A 17,369-nucleotide genomic window follows, 5' to 3' on the forward strand; every position below is an offset into this window, starting at 1 on the left:
CCTCTAAGGGTTTTTCCCCACCTCTGGCCATTTATCCCCTTAACTTTATGCTTAATTCTGCATTAGTTTTGGTTATTTATATTTTCCTAGAAAATCTTCCATTTCATCAAGATTATAGTTATCATCCTAATACATTTCTATGATATTCTCTGAACTCTGAAACAACCCCACCTTATCTATCAATCCTTTTTTCCTTCTCAATATTCTGTATTTGTATTTTCTTTCCCCTCATGATATGTTGACAATCAACTTATGGATTTACAGAAGGGTTTTATGGTTTATTAATTATTTATACTGTACATCATGTATCTCCTTTATCAAGAACAATTTTTGACCTCAGATGGCACTGCTTACCCATATTTTGTATAGTTTTGTAAGCAGGCTTGAGGTGGATCCCGCCAGGAGAGCTACCATGACCTGCTGAAATGGATCCGCCGTGTTCATTTCATCCACGAGCTCGTCCCCAGCTCTTCCCTCATCAAACACTATCTTCAGAGTTTCACTTGCTCCACAGTCCCAGTTTTGGAGAATTTTCCCCCATGTGGGCATTGCGACTTTCCCAAGTGCCAATGGCTTCCTTCAGAATCAGTGCCTCTTTGAATGGAGAGGACGTTTGAGGAATCTGACCCCCCACCCCCACCCCGGGATTCCCCCCTGGCCCTCAGACCCTCCAAACAATGGAGAAGCTTTTGGACAGACAGCTTTTAAACAGAAGGCAGCTGTCGCTGGACAAAAAGGCTGTGTTGCCCCGTTCACGGAAGGCTGCTTTTGTTGTGGCCAACGCTAGATCAGCGAGGAAAGTTCCGGAGTGTGAGCTCTGCCAATGAGTGAGAAACGTCAGCCTGCCCGAGAGGAGGCACCAAAGTAACCCCTCCAAGCTCCCCCAGTGCCTCAGGAGGTTCAGGCTGTTGTAATGAATACCAGAAAAGTTCATTGTTTACAGTTCTGGAAGGTGGACAGCTGAGATCAGGGTGCTAGCATGGGTGGGGAAGGGCTCCCTTCTGGTCATAGACCTTTCATTGTATCTTCACACGGTGGAGGCCCCAGCATGTATCTTCACATGTATCTTCACGTGCTGGGGCCTCTCGTGTAAGAGCGCTAATCCCATCCGTGAAGCCTCCACCCTCATGAATCGCCTCCCAGAGACCTCACTGCTCCTGCCATCACCGTGGGCATTAGGTTTTCAAGATCAGTTTGGTGGTTGGAGGAGGGACACAAACACTCAGATCGTGGAACCCAGAGAACCTGCTCTTCTGGAGTGTCTCAGAAGTCGCCAAGGAAGGTGTAGTGAGACGGGAAGATGGTGGTGGTACAGGGCCAGGGGCACATGAGTTCCTCAGGCTGACTTAGCGTCATCAGCTACAGGTGAGATGTAACTTCGGAGGAATGTATGAGGCGCCGTGAACTACCACGCTGGTTGGCGTGGCCTCCAGGTTCACCCCTGATGCAAGGTCTCCTGAGTTTGCTGGAAAATCCTTGCAGGGAGCACTGTGGTAAACCAGACCATCTGCATTGGCTCCAAAGCTTCTAAAACAGACCCCCCCCCCCAACCCGCCACCTTACTGAGTCCCTTACTGAGATACATCCTGTATTCCCAGGAATTATAAATCCTCCTTCCCAGAATGCCTCACCAGGGATCTCTTAATCCAGGATGCCAAGTTGTGAAAGGCAGATGTTCCTCTGAGGAAGATGCCGGAGAAACCATGGAGTTGTCTGAGTTGGAACAGGGCAGTGGACCAGTGTGCAGTTTTACCAGCTCACCCCCTGGGGAGCAGAGGTGCTGGAGAGAGAATCTGCTCCAGAGTTAATAACCACCGAAATGCCGTTGGTTAAGCGCCATGTTCTGATGTGGTTTATATGTTTCTTCTGCGTGTGGAAGTCCTCTCTCTCTCTGAATTGAGCCTTCTACCCTTTGCATGACTCTTTGTCATACACTGTATTTTGGACAGTGATCCCCCTCAGCNGATGTCTCAGTTCCCCTAAGGAATCCACTTCTCTGTTACCAGAATACAACTTCTTTTATAAAGGATGCACGCTTATTTAGGTCCCACTCACTAGGCTGAAAAGAATTTAAAGTGTTTGCATGGCTTCTAGTGCTTCCTTCTTTCACTCCGCTGAGTCAAGCCTCTAAAAGGTCAACCTCCTCACTTGTTAAACACAGAGGACTTTTTATTGTGTGTTTGTACGAACTTCTAAGTAGCTTTGCCACAAAAGAAACATACATTATTTATTCCTTTTATTATTCACCGCAATTTCTTCTTTGCTAATATTCTTATCTATCTGAATCCTTTATTTTGATTCATGTTTATGTCAGCTAGAAAATGTATTCAATTAATTTTCCTCCGAGAGGGTACTGTTGCCAGTGTGTACTTCCAGAAATTTAGAATGTCTGAGAACATCTCCTTATTGCTGTTTTACGTAACGGTAACTTTGGGGTGTGTACCATTCATTGGATAATAGGGGTGCCTGGATAGCCTAGTCAGCTGAGCATCTGTCTCTTGGTTTTGGCTCAGGTCATGATCTCACAGTTTCCTGAGTTTGAGACTCCTGTCAGGCTCTGTGTTGCCAGCACAGAGGCACCTGGATCTCTCTCTCTTCCTCTCTCCCTCCCTCTCTCTCCCTTTCCCTCGGCCACTGCCCCACTCACTCTGTCTCTCTCTCAAAATAAGTAAACAATTCATTGCATAATAATAGTATTTTTTGTTAAAAATTTGCTATATGGCATTTAGAGCTCTAGAAGAGAAGTCTGATACCAAACTAATTTTGGTTTAGTTTTAATAATTTTTTTTCCTGCCCCAGTTTTTATAGGTTGTTTCTGTTATCCTGGAACATCATTAACACCTCCAGGTCATGTCTAGCTCTAGGGGAGATTTCATCTGCTGTTTCTGAAGTCTTGATACTCTACAAGCAAGAAGGAAAACATTCTCTCTTTATTTCTTGTAGAATATCTCTGTACTTAGATGTGTTGGTTCTCTTATATCAGTTCCCCCAAATTTCTTTTTTTTAAATGTTTTTTTGAAAGGGGGGTGGGCGCAGAGAGGCAGAGGATCTGAAATAGGCTCCACACGGTCAGCAGAGAGCCCGACGTGAGGCTCAAACCCACGAACCGTGAGATCATGACCTGAGCCCAAGTTGGATGCTTACCCAACTGAGCCCCCCAGGCACCCCGTGTTCCCCCAAATTTCTTAACTTTCCAGTAGCCTTTTCATCCCTTCCCATGTTCTTCCCAGAGTCCTGGAATCATACCTTTTAATTCACTGTTCTGTTTCTTGTTTGTTTGTTTCTTTGTTTCCCAAAGTATTCTGTGTCGCCTCTGCTGCATTTGCTATTTCGGTAATCATGTTTTTCTTACATAACCCATATATTTTCAATCATGTCTTTAGTAGAGAGCTATTGTTGTGGTCACACATTATTCTCTTCTTAAATTCAGTATTATCCCAAATCCCAAAGAAAGTAAAAAATAAGATTTACAGAGTCAGTAACTGTTAGCTGGAAGAGTGTCTGCGTTTATATTTACACACAGTGCAACTGAGAAGTTTCTCCTGAAAAGCAGGGTGCTGACTGTATGAACCTGACTGTCCTAATACCCTCCCAGACTTCTTTATACCTTCTGATATGTGGTTCCAGAAATCACCAGGTGCAATCACAACATGGGTACCTCGGTACTAATGAGGATCTTCCTTTTAATGCTGAAAAACAAAGACAGCTTGAACTCATGACACATTTTTCATGATCTTCCATCAGATGAAAGAGTATATGCCTGCGCCAGTATTCATCCTGAAACATTTTTGGAAAAACAGAAAATCGCTTCAGTTTCTGGAGCAGCGTTTTCCTCTTTTGAACTAGAATCCAAGCAGTGGAGTTCCATCACCGTACAGCTTCTTAAATTGCACGCAAAATTAGTCTTTGATTTTACTTCTCCTAGGGCTGCATTATCCAGTAATTTAATATCCCTTTTGTTGTATGTGGTTGGTATCAGCCTACACAATGAAGTTGGTGTCTAACACAATTTTGAAATAGCGTTTTTCTTTTATGTCTCATAATTACTGTAGGGTGTAACTCAACCTCGGTACACGCCAGAATGGCAAGTGGCCGAAACTCCATTCTTCCGGCCTCAAGTCACAGAGCTGGCACGAATTACTAATATATTATATTGCATATTAAACAAATCCAGAGGTTGTCCAATTTCTTCCACAAAAGCCAAAGTCCTTTTGAAATCACAATCTAATATCTGTCCACTCCCTTTTCTGTAACTGAAGATTGCTCGGATGGCCAAGCAGTTATATGTGGATGGGAAGGATCATAGCATTAGTGAATTAGAACGGATCTGATAGATCAGACCCCGAGTCCAATCCCGGCACATCATTTACTACTTAGTTATGCTCCAAGCCTCATATTTTCTCATCTGTTAAAAAAAAAAAAGAAAGAAAGAAAGGAAAAAGCTAATAATGTGTCAGCCAGCTGAATTTGCCAGTCTGTAACCTCTGCCTCAGACTGTATTTTTTCCCCTTCGCTGCTCTGATTCAAGACAGAAAAACAGTTGCGTCCTGGCTGGATGGGCAGTAGCTGTTCAGGCTTCCCCACACCCAGGTCAGGCTCTGGTATTGTGGGTTCTGGGCTTAGCCAAATCCTCGGGCCCTGCGCATTCTGGAATGAAGGGCTCCTGGAGGGTTGTTAAAAAAATGGATCTGATAATAACTATAAAGCAGTGGATTTGATTTATTTCATCTAGGGTGCTTTCAGCCGCACGTGTCAGAAAATTGATGAGTGGAGGCTTCAACTACGAGGATGGTTGTAATTTACCTCAGAATTCTGGTGACACGTGCTCCTAGGTTTGACTCAACAGTATCATCCAGGCCCCTGGGTCTTCTCCAGAGACTGTTCGCTCACGGCTGCAAAATGGCCCGCTGACCTGTTGCCTCATGGCTGTAAGATGGCTGCCTCCACTCTGAGCTTTCTCTCCCTTTATTCAAAGGCAGGAAATGAAAGACATACAAGGGGACAGGGAGTCTGCCTTTATGGGAGAAGAGAAATCTCCAGGGCATTTCCTCTCCCAACAGACTTCCTCTTAGATTTCCAAGGCCAGAGCCAACTGTACCCCTAGCTCTAAGGGAAACTAAGGAAGTGAATAGATGAATATACTTAACCTCTATATTGAAAGGCAGCAAGAGAGAAAGGGCTGCGGCCGAGGGGTCTGCTATTGCACTCAGGATTGGTCTCCCCTTCATCCTTCGTCCCACCCGGATGAACTAGACCTTCTTTGTTACACAGCCGATCAAGTCTATGTACACAAGTTAAATGAGTTGTTTCCTCATTAAGCATTAATGGGTAACAGTAAACAGAGCCACTTCCCGACGTTCCTGCAAAGCTACAATCCCTTGCATTTACAGAACAGTTTTATATCTGCCGTCTTAAATCATCTTCATACAAATGCTTTGAGCTTCAAAATTTGGGTCTCTCGTTACCTCTGAGACATAGGGAGACTGAAATTATGATCACACAGCTCACCAGTAATAGACTGGGAACCTGGAGTTCTCGACCTCAGCTTTGGTACAGTGCAGTTCATAGTGTCTGTAACCTTATCCTGAACTAGACAGAAAGATTTTCCCCTGCCTTAGTATGGTTGGGTAAACTTTTTCAATGATTATTTATTTATTTTGAGGAGAGAGAGAGAGCAGAGGAGGGGCAGAGAAAGAGAGAGAGAGAGAATCCCTAGCAGGTTCCATGCTGTCAGTGTGGGGCTCAATCTCTCGAACCCTGAGATCATGACCTGAGCCAAAATCAAGAGTTGGATGCTTTAAAAAATTTTTTTCAATGTTTTATTTATTTCTGAGAGAGAGAGAGAGATCATGAGCAGGGGAGGAGCAGAGAGAGGGAGTCACTGAATCCAAAGACAGGCTCCAGGCCCTGAGCTGTCAGCACAGAGCCCGACGCGGGGCTTGAACTCACGAACCACAAGATCATGACCTGAGCCGAAGTCAGATGCTTAACTGACTGAGCCACCCAGGGGCCCTTAGTTGGGCAGATTTTCAGTACTTTTTTTAAAATTAAAAAATATTGTTTAATGTCTATTTATTTTTGAGAGAGAGAGAGAAAGAGCATGAGTAGGGAAGGGGCAGAGAGAGCGGGAGACAGAATCTGAAGCAGGTGCCCGATGCGGGGCTGGAACACAGATGGCAAGGTCATGACCTGAGCTGAAGTTGACACTTAACTGACTGAGCCCCCCAGGCGCCCTGTCAGCACCTTTCTAATGAAAACAGTGAGTGAAGCTCTACATCCAGTTAAAAATCCCGGTATTCCTTTTGGGAAACAGTAGTATCTTGTAAAATATAAAATGGGAATTTTATTTGATCCAACAATTCCAATCTATAAACTTTTCATAGGGTTGTAAACAGAGAAAGGCAAAAGGGTTTCTCTCCAATTTATATTCAGCTTTGTTAATATTAACAAATTGTGGAAATAATCTAAGTGGTCACGAGTAGGGGACCACTGAAGCAAAACGTGGTGTGTGTGTGTGTGTGTGTGTACACACACATATCATACATATAGTGTGTGTGTATACACAAACACATACATATATATACATATACACACAAGCATACACACACACACACACACACATACATATATACACACAAGCACTCGAACACTAAGGGGCCACATCAAAGCTACAAATACCAGCTGGAAACAGCTGCCACTGAGGGAACTTGGGACAATTTGAGCATCAAATGGAATAATGCCTTTAACTGTCATACACTGAGTACATAAAAATTCTTGGGTCCAGAGTGATGATTGATAAATAGATAGATGTCATTTGTTATACCGTTGGTACCATTCCCACCCATCTCTGGTGACATAGTTGATTCAGGACATAATTTTAGGTGACAGTTATTGGCCAACAGGCTATCCCCAGCTTCACACAGTATTACTGATCAATCACTTGCTGACTCTGAAGGGAAACATCGTCATGTGAAGGCATCCGGAGTCACGACACGTGATGGAAGTCGGTAGCGCTAAGAGTGGGCTGGGACATCCCTTGTCCTCGCATGTGACGCACCAGGAAGTACGCAGCCTTCTCCGTTTCTTTCCAAAAATCTTTAACCAGAGCACATCTAGCCTTTAGAACCCATGTCCAGTTGGGAGGGATGACAGGTTCTAGAGCAACAACTTAAGTTAGGACACTGACAAAAATCTAGAACGGGGACTGTGTGCAGAGCTGGGGTCTTCAGAGACTCAAGCCCAGGTNGGCACGATCTCACGGTCCGTGGGTTCGAGCCCCGCGTCGGGCTCTGTGCTGACAGCTCAGAGCCTGGAGCTGCTTCAGATTCTGTGTCTCCCTCTCTCTCTGTCCCTCCCTGCTCATGCTCTGTCTGTGTCTCTCAATAATAAATACGTATTTAAAAACATTTTTTTAAAAAGATAGGAGTAGTGTTCCAGATTTTTAAAACAGTAGAGATGTAACTACCAAATATAATGCTTGAGACGTGACTGCGTTCTGATTTTTAAAAAGAGTTTAAAATGAGTTCTGGGGAGACAGCTGACTATGGAGCAGACATTAGCTGGCATTAGGGACTTAATTTTAATTTTTCAGGTGTGATAATGGTAGTGCGGCCCAGAGGCAAGACAGGCCCTGTTTTTAGCAAATATTTAGAAAAAGCAAATATGCCAAAATCTAAGTGGTTGATACAAAGGTGATCATTGTACTAGTCCTTCAGCTCTTCTGCACTTAAGAAATATTTCAGGGGCGCCTGGGGGGCTCAGACGGTTGAGTATCCAACTTTGGATCAAGTCATGATCTCCTGGCTCGTGAGTTCGAGCCCCACACTGGGCCTGTGGCTGTCAGTGCAGAGCCCACTGTGGATCCTCTCTGCCCTTCCCCTGCGTTCTCTCTCTCTCTCAGAAATAAACATTCAAAAAACATTTCTTAATGAATTAGGACAAAATGATTCCATAGATGTCATATTTTTTGACATGGAAGGCTATCAAGGACACATTGTTGAATTTTAAATGTACATTAGAGGGGTGCCTGGGTGGCTCAGTCGTTTAAGCACCCAACTCTTGATTTTGGATCAAGTTGTGCTCTCATGATTTGTGAGATGGAGCCCCATGATTCTCTCTCTCCCTTTCTCTCTGCCCCTCTCCCACTTGCACGTGCTCTCCCTCTCTTTCTCTCAAAGCAAACATTAAGATAAAAAAAATTAAATTGAAATTTAGGTTAGAGAACATTATATTCATTCATTACAAAAAAAAAAAGAAGACAGTATATTCACTCATTTTTGTAAAATGTGTCCAAGACACATAATGAAAACTCAGTACAATATTTGTACAGCCACATTCATAGCAGCATTATTCACAGTAGCCTAAAGGTGGACACAAGCCAGGGCCCGGCACAGATGAATGGGTAAGCAAAATGTGCTGTATACTTTCAATGGGATATTAGCCTTAAAAAGGAAGGAAACTCTGACACGTGCGACAACATGGATGCACCGTGAGGACATTATCCTCAGTGAAATGAGCCAATCACACAGTTGATTGGCTATCGAATGATTCCACTTGTAGGAGGTCCCTAAATAAGTCAAGTTCACGGGGACAGAAGGGAGACCGGTGGTTGCCAGGAGCTGGGGGAGGGAGACATGGGGAGCTGTTTAATGGGCACAGGGTTTCAGTTTTGCAAAATGAAAAGAGTTCTGGAAACAGAATGAGAGCACTTAGCACTAGTGAGCTGCGCACTTAAAAGTGCTTAAGGTGGTAAATTTTATGTTCTGTCTATTTTACCGGCTTTTAAGAAATTGAAATGAAAATATCACTGTATGTTTAGACACAGAGAGGTACAGAGTTGTTATTTCCGTAAGTTCGAGATTCTGGGGGGCCATTTTTACGTCATCTTCCATTTCTGTTTGGATTTTTTTTTTTTTTTTTTTTTACTTTGAACATGAATCAGTTTTACCAAAACCAGACACCCATGTTCAAAAGATCTAAAACGTCTGCAGGTTTTCAGTGTTTTGGAGAACATGGGGATGGTAGAAGCTACTTTTTAAGAAAATGGATTTTTCAGGAAAGAAGAGAAATGGTCAGTGCGGCCTGAGAAATTCGTCAGAAGCAACAGAAGTCCTCGGTGCCAGGAGGCGAGAGGCAGAATGGGGCCTGGGCACCCGTCTGCACCGAGGCTGCGGTGAGAGCTCAGCCCGCTGTCCCCTCGCCCGGCCCGGACGGCCTGACCTTGCTCACCGCCGAGGCCTCGCCGGGCCCTCCCGGGAACCGTGCTGTGCTCAGGATCTGGCCAGCAAGGAGGGGTTTGCAGGCCCAGGGCTGGCGGGCTGCCTTGTCCTCCAGGCCCTTCCCAGCGCCTCACCTTGCTTGCACCCCGGGGGTGTCACGGACGGCGCCCTTCCTCGCAACGCCCTTCAGTTCAGAGCCAGGCTCTGATCTCGCTTCCCGGGCCCGAGGTTCTGTTGAAGACCGTCAGCCCTTAGGGTCTGCGCAGGGAAGAACCCGCACAGCGTCCCGGGCAGATGATTCATTTCAACCCTGGCTGATCTCTGCATTTTGACCTAATGGCTCTGTCTCGGGCTCTGGAGCCTGTATCCTGTTTGCGACGGAGCGCCTCACCTCTGCACTGTGAATGTGTTCCCGCGCACACCCAAGCCTCAGCGGCTCCTTTCCCAACACTCCGTGTGGATCAGTACTCGCTTTTCTACCCATTTGGGCTTTTGAAAAACAGAAAAACAATGATTTCGGTTAGTTTTGGTTTCCCATTAAATTAATATTTTCTGTTTTACTTAAGGCACTGTCAACACAACCTCAGTATCAGATTATGGCCTCTTTTAAAAATACTAAATATTTTGAAAACAGAAGAGTACAGAGAACACTGTAACAAACACCTGTGCTCAGACCACCCAGAAGTAATAAACATTAACATTTTATAAGGATGACTTCAAGTCCAGAGTTCTAATTTTATTGCTTTATTTAAAATTTTTTAATGTTTATTTATTTAAAAACTTTTTTTAATGTTTTATTTATTTCTGAGAGAGAGAAAGAGAGACAGCGTGAGCAGGGGAGGGTCAGAGAGAGAGGGAGTCACAGACTGAAACAGGCTCCAGGCTCTGAGCTGTCAGCACAGAGCCCGACGCGGGGCTCGAACCCACGAACCGCGAGATCATGACCTGAGTGAACGTCGGACGCTTAACCGACTGAGCCCCCCAGGCGCCCCTAATGTTTATTTATTTTTGAGAGAGAGCACAAGTGAGCACGAGTTGGGGAGGGGCAGAGGGAGACACAGAGTCAGAAGCAGCTCCAGGCTCTGAGCGGTCCGCACAGAGCCCGACGCGGGACTCGAACTCACGGACCGCGAGATCACAACCTGCACCAAAGTCGGATGCTCCAGAGAGTTCTCATTTTAAAAGTAACTTTGACCTCTGTGGCGGGGCAGAGCTGGCCTCGGGACAGAGCGGAGCAGGCAGAGCCCTCCCTTCCGCGGCCGGTGGCCGTTCCTCGGGCGGGCAGCGGGGGCCGGGGGTCTGTGCTGCCCCACAGCACCCCACGGCCGTCCCAGCGGCTGCTCTCCGGGGCCCTAGGGGGACCCGTGGGGTCCTCAACTCCCCTCGAGAGGAGGCCTGGTTATGAGCCACACAAAAAGTTCCAAGCAGAAGAAAGGAAGGTTCCTGACACCAGAGGAAACAGACCTGCGTCCAGGAGGTGGCCGCCGGCTGGAATCCCAGCGTGCCGGGGCCGCGCCCCGCCCCGTGCTTCACTCTCGCCTCCCACGGCCTCCGAGCCTACCTGTGACCTGCGCGGCCACAGCTCCACGTTAGGGGGCGAGGACGTGATGGTCTCCCCTGGGGGGGACGCCCGCCTCTGTCCCCGGGAGCTCTGTGGAGGCTGCCCGGCTCCCCCCGCCTGCGCCCTGTGGATTCGGGGGCTAAGGGCTGTTCTCAGGAAGGGCCCCCCACGCCCGCCCGTGGTGCGCACCGTCCAGGGCGCAGCCCCGCGCTGTGAGAAGCATCCCGCCGGAGTTCTGGCGACAGTGACCAACAGCCGTCTGGGCTGGATGCCTGGGGCTTGGGAAGGCACACGGGGGGCTGCTGATGGCGAGGAGGAGATCGCAGACGACAGTCCCCGCCGAGGGCGCACGGGGCAGGCGTTCTGCGGGGCTTGCCGCCACCGAGAGGACCGTGGAACAGGCCTCTGTACAGAGTCCCGTGTTTATGAACGGACAGTGCTCTAATATTGATACTAATGTCTTTGTACTCCTTTTTTAAAAATAAATATTTATTTAGAAAGTATGTGCAAGCAGGGGAGGGCAGAGAGAGAGGGAGTCAGAGAGAGAGAAAGGGAGACAGAGAGAGAGAGAGAGAGAGAGAGAAAATCCCAGCTGGGCTCCATGCTCAGTGCAGAGCCGGACTCAGGACTCGAACTCACGAACCATGAGATCATGACCTGAGCAGAGATCAAGAGTTGGGCACTCAACAGACTGAGCCACTCGGGTACCCAGGTGTCTGTGCTCCTTCCACGAATGTTTAGACTGACGTGCCAGGGACTTCACTGGGCATGAGAGGACAGTGACAATCCAGCCCCATCTCCTTCGAAGGGCTTTCTGAGGGTGTGGACCCTGCACGTGTATTATTATGAGAGGTCGGCTCCACGTTTATGGGAGCAGTGTCGCAGCAAATGAACGCTTCCTTCTCTTTCTGCGATCACTCCCACTTCTAAAAGTCTGTGCATGGGTCTGACCCTCATAAGCCATTTCAAGTGTTTCCTGGAATGAAGCAGGATAGGTATATCTAAATATATAAAATGAGGTCCTGTGTATATTTCCATACTGGCTCCGTAGAAAACGGGAGCATAACACTAAAATTGTGGTACCATTTTGACCAGATAGATAGTGATCCTTTATAATGGTTTTTCCAGAAGGTACTTTCTAAGCTTGGACGTGGGGTGGCTTGCCCTGGAGGCAGATGGAGGCTGGAGTGGAGTGAGCCTCACATACCACAGGTCATACGTTGGCTGCCTTTTATTTGCTCATCGAAAGTATCCCCTCGAGGCTCTTCACTGGGTGAGCTCAGGGCTGCAGCCGCTCTGCTGGACCGGCAGCAGTGGCCTGAGTCTTAGACTGACGATCAGACACATTTCGGAATCCCTCTCCTGGATTGCTTAACTTTTAGACGCAGGACTGTGTGACACGTGTGACAGTGCCATGTGCTGGGTGACGGGGGGCGTCTGCAGACTCCCAGCCCAGCCGGGGATACCTCTGGCTCACTCCACACGTGGGGCGTACGCGTGGGCTGGAGAGACGAGGCCTAGAGCATGTGGACAAGCTGCACGGGAAACCAGTCATTCCGGGGTCCCCTCACCTTCCGCCTGCTCATCTCGGCCCCCCACGGGTATGGGAGGAGGGCCCATTCTCACGCAGCTGTGCCTCACCCCGAAAGCCCATTACTCATGACTGACAGTTGAGGCAATGGGGCACAGGTGTGTGGTCTGACCTCAGCAGCTTCCTGATGCACCCCAGTAATTCCCGATTCAGTGCTGCAGGGACAACTCAACCAAGCCGAAGCCAGATCCTCTTGTGTCCCTGTGCTCCAAGGTCACAAACCAGCCGTTAACCCAGGGCCCTGTCTTCCCCATGTTTGCAGCCTAAGCACAGAGTCTGGCATATAATAGGTGCTCAGTTATTTGATATTCAGTTTTGAACTCTTTAGTCTTAATTGTTTTGTATTTAGGTTATCAAAGCGCCTGGTGCTCATAAACAAATAAATGATTGCCCATCAAGCCAAACTATTTTTTCTGCTTGTTCTATTCCAGGAGTAACTTATATCGCAGGCCTTTGGACGGTGCGCTGACCGAAGGCATGATGATTATAACAAAGTCCTGATCTGGTCTCTTTATATCTGTCTTTCAGATTATTTGAATATATTTTGCTCTATAAGGATGGAGTGATGTTTCAGATTGAACAAGCCACCAAGCAGTGCTCCAAGATCACCCTGACGGAGCCCTGGGACCCTCTAGACATTCCTCAGAACGCCACCTTTGAGGACCAGTACTACATCGGGGGACCCCTAGAGCAGATCACCGTCCAGGAGTGGTCTGACAGGAAGTCGGCTAGATCGTGTAAGGCTTCAAAAAATATCCAAGGGCTGCGTCCCAGGAAGCATGATGGGAAAAAAGGTTAAGTCCACTAAGGAAGGTAGTTAACATTTAAAAGCTTAATCCAATTGTTTAACATCCCCCCCCCCCACCTGCTTCGGAGCCCCCGTGTGTACTCTACTAGTCGTTTAGCTCCAGGGTGTAAGCCTATTTGAAACACCCCCGCCTTCCAGCACCACCTGTACCTTTCTACCACCTTGGCTGTTATGGGCTTAGCCTTGGCTCTGACGTTTAATAACCCTGAGATCTGGGACACGGAAGACGTCTGTCTAAGGTATATGTTAGAGTCCCTGTGTCACTTCCTCAAATTACAGTGTCCAGATCCACTCCCATTATTCTGAGCATCTGCTTTTGTGTACAGAATGGAAGCTGTTCTCGGCGGTGCCTCTGCATGCCCACCCCGAGGCTGTTTCGGATACACAGGCGTTAGGGCGTGTGTGGGAAACAGGCCAAAACCGTGTGAAAACAGTTCCCTCCATCCCCACCCCCGCCGCCGAGTTTAGCATACAGTTAGCATATGACCTAGCGATTCCACTGCTGAGTGTACATCTGAAGGCACGGAAAGCAGGGGCTCAAGAAGATACGTGTGCACCCAGGTTTGCAGCTGCATTCTTCATGATAAGGAATGAGTGAATAATGAATGAATGAATTCTGCCCGATGGTGGAAACCAACCCAGGTGTCCCTCAGCAGAATAATGAATACCCAGAACAGACAATGTGAGAACAGACGATGGATTGCTATTTAACCCTAAAAAAGGAAGGGATTCCGTCACATGCTACCACGTAGATGAACCTTGAGGACATTATGCTGAGTGAAATAAGCCAGTCAGCAGAGGAAACATACTATATAATTCCACTTACGTGAGTTGCCTAGAGTAGTCCCGTTCTCAGCGACAGAAAGTGGAATGGGGGGGGGTGCCAGGGGCTGGGGGAGGGGAGTGTGGAGTTAGTGCTAAAGGGCACAGAGTTTCAACTGGGGAAGACGAAAAAGTTCTGGAGACAGAGGGTGGTGATGTCTTCACAACAATGTGAACGTACTTGGTGCCCCTGAACGACTTACAAATAGTTATGATGGTAAATTTTATGCATATTTTCCCACAAGAGAAAAAAAACACAACACGGTCGTCCCGCCTGCCTTCTACATCACAAAGTCACCCTCCCTCCCTCTTACAGATGAAACCTGGATTGGCATTTACACAGCCAAGGATTGCTACCCCGTCCAGGAAACCTTCACCAAGAACTACAGCGTGATACTGTCCACGCGGTTTTTCGACATACAGCTGGGCATTGAAGACCCCTCGGTGTTTACGCCGCCCAGCACCTGCCAGGCGGCCCGGGCGGAGTGGCTGGGGGGCGACTGCTCGTGGGAAGCCCGTGAGCGCAGAGGTGCTGGCCTCGGACGTCATCCCCACCTCGAAAGGGACGTGAGGCTTTCGAGAAGTAAGAACCTCCCCTGGAGATACATGTCCTCCTTGTAGGAAGATGCACGTCGATCGGGGTTCTCTGTACATACTTTGTTGACTACTCGCGCCTTGTTTACAGAAGGGACTGGACTGGAGGATGTGCGGGGACAGGAACGGAAGGGAGGGCAACCCGGGGACTTCAGTCAGGCGCCCAGCCTGCACGGGCGCTGGCCCCCGCGTGCGCAGGTGTGTCCAGGTGTGCCCCCGCGTGCGCGGGTGTGTCCAGGCGTGCCCCCGCGTGCGCGGGTGTGCCCCCTGCGTGCCAGGTGTATCCAGATGTGCCCCCGCGTGCGCCCCCCGCGTGCGCAGGTGTGCCCCCCGCGTGCCAGGTGTGTCCAGGCGTGCCCCCGCGTGCGCAGGTGTGTCCAGGCGCACTGGCGTGCGCGGGCGGGGCCGGCAGGAGCGCTGTGCCTGGCGGGGAGCAGTGTTTCATCACTGGCGTGACTGAAGATAGCTGCCACCGGGTGACAGTAAAAGGCAGGACGATCTTGGTCAGTGTTACTGTTAACTTGTACGCGCTCTACAGACAACGGCTCCTTTACTGCCGGGCCGGGGGCTGAGTCCTCCCCCAGCCCCACCTCCTGCACCTGTGGCCACCGACGTAGTGATTCCTTAAACTCCCTTCCAGGAGTAAGGGCTCTATGGCATGACCCGAGTGATGTAAATCTGGGGAGGAAACGAAAGGCCATAAAGCAAAGTAATCATGCCTCCAAGAGACACTGTAAAACGAGAGGGTTTGAAAATCTTGACGTCTGTACCTGGGGAAGCATGAGCTATGTATGCTTCCTTTTTTACTATGCAAGAGTATTGATACATACGTGCGGAATCATCACGTATTTGTCGGGGGATCTAGAAAGACAGGTAGTATTCTCAAAATAGCACTGAGTCGGAAGTCAGGAGACTGTTGTCTTCAAAATCCAGAAGAGGGATTCCTTTGTACTTGAACTCCTTTGATGAACTAAATGCACTACCTTTCGCTCACCTGGGCCTTCCTGGGGCACTTGTTTCACACCCTCTGTGTCTGTATGACCTCTGCTCACCCCTGGCAGGCCAGCCGGCACTTGACCTTCAGAATGCTGCTCCCGAGCCCGGATCGGGTGCACCCTGTAGCTTGAGCATGCTGTTCTCATGATACTGCTTCGGCTGTGTGCTCGCTTCCTGCTTACTGGACACTGTCACCCACTAGCTTGGCTACGAGCTGCTTGAATACGGGTACCGCGTCGTGTTTACTTTTATATGCCCAGCACCGAATAAGTGCCTGGCACATGGTCAGTGCCCTAAACATTTGTAGAGTGGGGGACGCCAGCCTGTCTGGTCCTTAGTTTCCTCATCTGTTCAAGGGTTCGGTTGGGTTTGCTGACCTCTAGGGAGAGTCTAAGTAATAAAATTTATTATTCTAGATTTTTCGGCGATTGCGTTTCATCTGGCTATCGCCTATTAGTAGGAGAAATGTGTGACATCTGTAACATGCTGAAAACAATCTGTATTACTCAGTTTATTTCAATAAACAAGTTTAATTGCACTTCGTGTTCTTTCATACATTTAGTCTTGTCATATATGTGGGTTCTCTTGGTTATTCGGGAGTTGAAACTCCTCTCTGATGAATAATAAGGTGTCTCCTGGGGTCGCTGTCCTCTCTCAAAGGCTTGCTCTTTCTCTCAAGGCCCCGTTTCCTGGGCTGGAAGTTGGGCATTCTCGGCCCGTTTCTCTCCTGTATGCTTACAGGCAATCAGTGTCCCGAGCATGTCAGCGTAGCTCCTGTGGGTCCCCCTCAGCCTCCATCCAGGTCCAGGCTCTTATGCTCGCTGGCCTTTGCGAGATCTTCACAGCCTCTGTCTCCCCTGCTCTTTTCTCGCGAAGCCATCCTCTGCTCTGTGAGTCCCAGGGCGGCACTGAGCCCCCGTTATCTCCAGGGCCCACGCCCCTGGGGTCTCAGAGCAGAGCGAGGCCCGAGCAAGGCCGGCATCTGGAATGCACACACGGGGCCTTCTAGCTCCCTTCGAGCCGGGCCAGCCCGATAAAGCCGTTGTGACAGCGTCTGCCCACTTCCTATCTCTCCGCCCACACGATGGTCCCCAACCCTTGCAGAGGGGCCCGTGTCCCCTCAGCCTGGGATCTCAGGCTCTGCCCACCCCAGTGCACAGAAAGGAAAGGAACTCCTTTTCCTTTGTTCAGGGGCATGCAGATGCCCTTGCGTGCTGCTGTTGGCCTGTTTTAGTAGTTGAGCCATTCTGCAGGTATGAATAAAGTCTCTCTTGCAGAAGGGTTTTTTTTTTTTAACATATTATTTATTTTTGAGAGAGAGAGACAGCATGAGCAGGGGAGGGTCAGAGAGAGAGGGAGACACAGAATCTGAAGCAGCTCCAGGCTCTGAGCTGTCAGCACAGAGCCCAACACGGGGCTCGAACCCACAAACCATGAGATCATGACCTGAGCTGAAGTCGGGCGCTTAACCGACTGAGCCCCCCAGGCGCCCCTGCAGAAGGGTTTTTTATCAGTGGGCCTTGACTCCACCTCTGTTGGTGTCCTCTGGGCCCCTGCTGTGTCAAGGGAAGGGGAGGCTCCTTAGCGCCGTGCCCCCTGGCCTGCTGATCAGGCCTGCCTCCTTTCCAGCCTCAGCGCTCATGCTGCTCTCTCTTTCCCAGCTGCCACCCCAGCCTGAGAAGGGGGGCCTTCCCTAGTCACGAGTCTTATGGAAACACTCTCTGGGGGACGTGGGAGTCATACAGAAGAGGGCTGGTGCGGAGGGCAGGGACTTGCTCC

At 48.8% G+C, this 17,369-nt stretch overlaps 1 protein-coding gene and 2 long non-coding RNA genes across 4 annotated transcripts in view; 2 read left to right on the forward strand and 1 right to left on the reverse strand.

The window, feature by feature from the left end:
• The window catches only part of LOC144226801 (uncharacterized), a 497,259-nt gene that overhangs the window by 236,278 nt on the left and 243,612 nt on the right, over positions 1-17,369 (forward strand). The gene's annotated exons all lie outside the window — the stretch shown is intronic.
• LOC144226800 (uncharacterized) overlaps positions 1-17,369 on the reverse strand; it is a 221,983-nt gene that overhangs the window by 10,951 nt on the left and 193,663 nt on the right. The gene's annotated exons all lie outside the window — the stretch shown is intronic.
• Positions 12,903-14,886, forward strand: EPDR1 (ependymin related 1). The gene is made up of 2 exons (XM_077758312.1): positions 12,903-13,107; positions 14,317-14,886. The coding sequence occupies exons 1-2, from the start codon at positions 12,936-12,938 to the stop codon at positions 14,619-14,621; spliced, it is 477 nt and encodes a 158-aa protein (XP_077614438.1). The 5' UTR covers positions 12,903-12,935; the 3' UTR covers positions 14,622-14,886.

Source organism: Crocuta crocuta, unplaced genomic scaffold (genome assembly GCF_008692635.1).
Source record: "Crocuta crocuta isolate KB4526 unplaced genomic scaffold, BGI_CrCroc_1.0 scaffold103, whole genome shotgun sequence".
Lineage (NCBI taxonomy): Eukaryota > Metazoa > Chordata > Mammalia > Carnivora > Hyaenidae > Crocuta > Crocuta crocuta.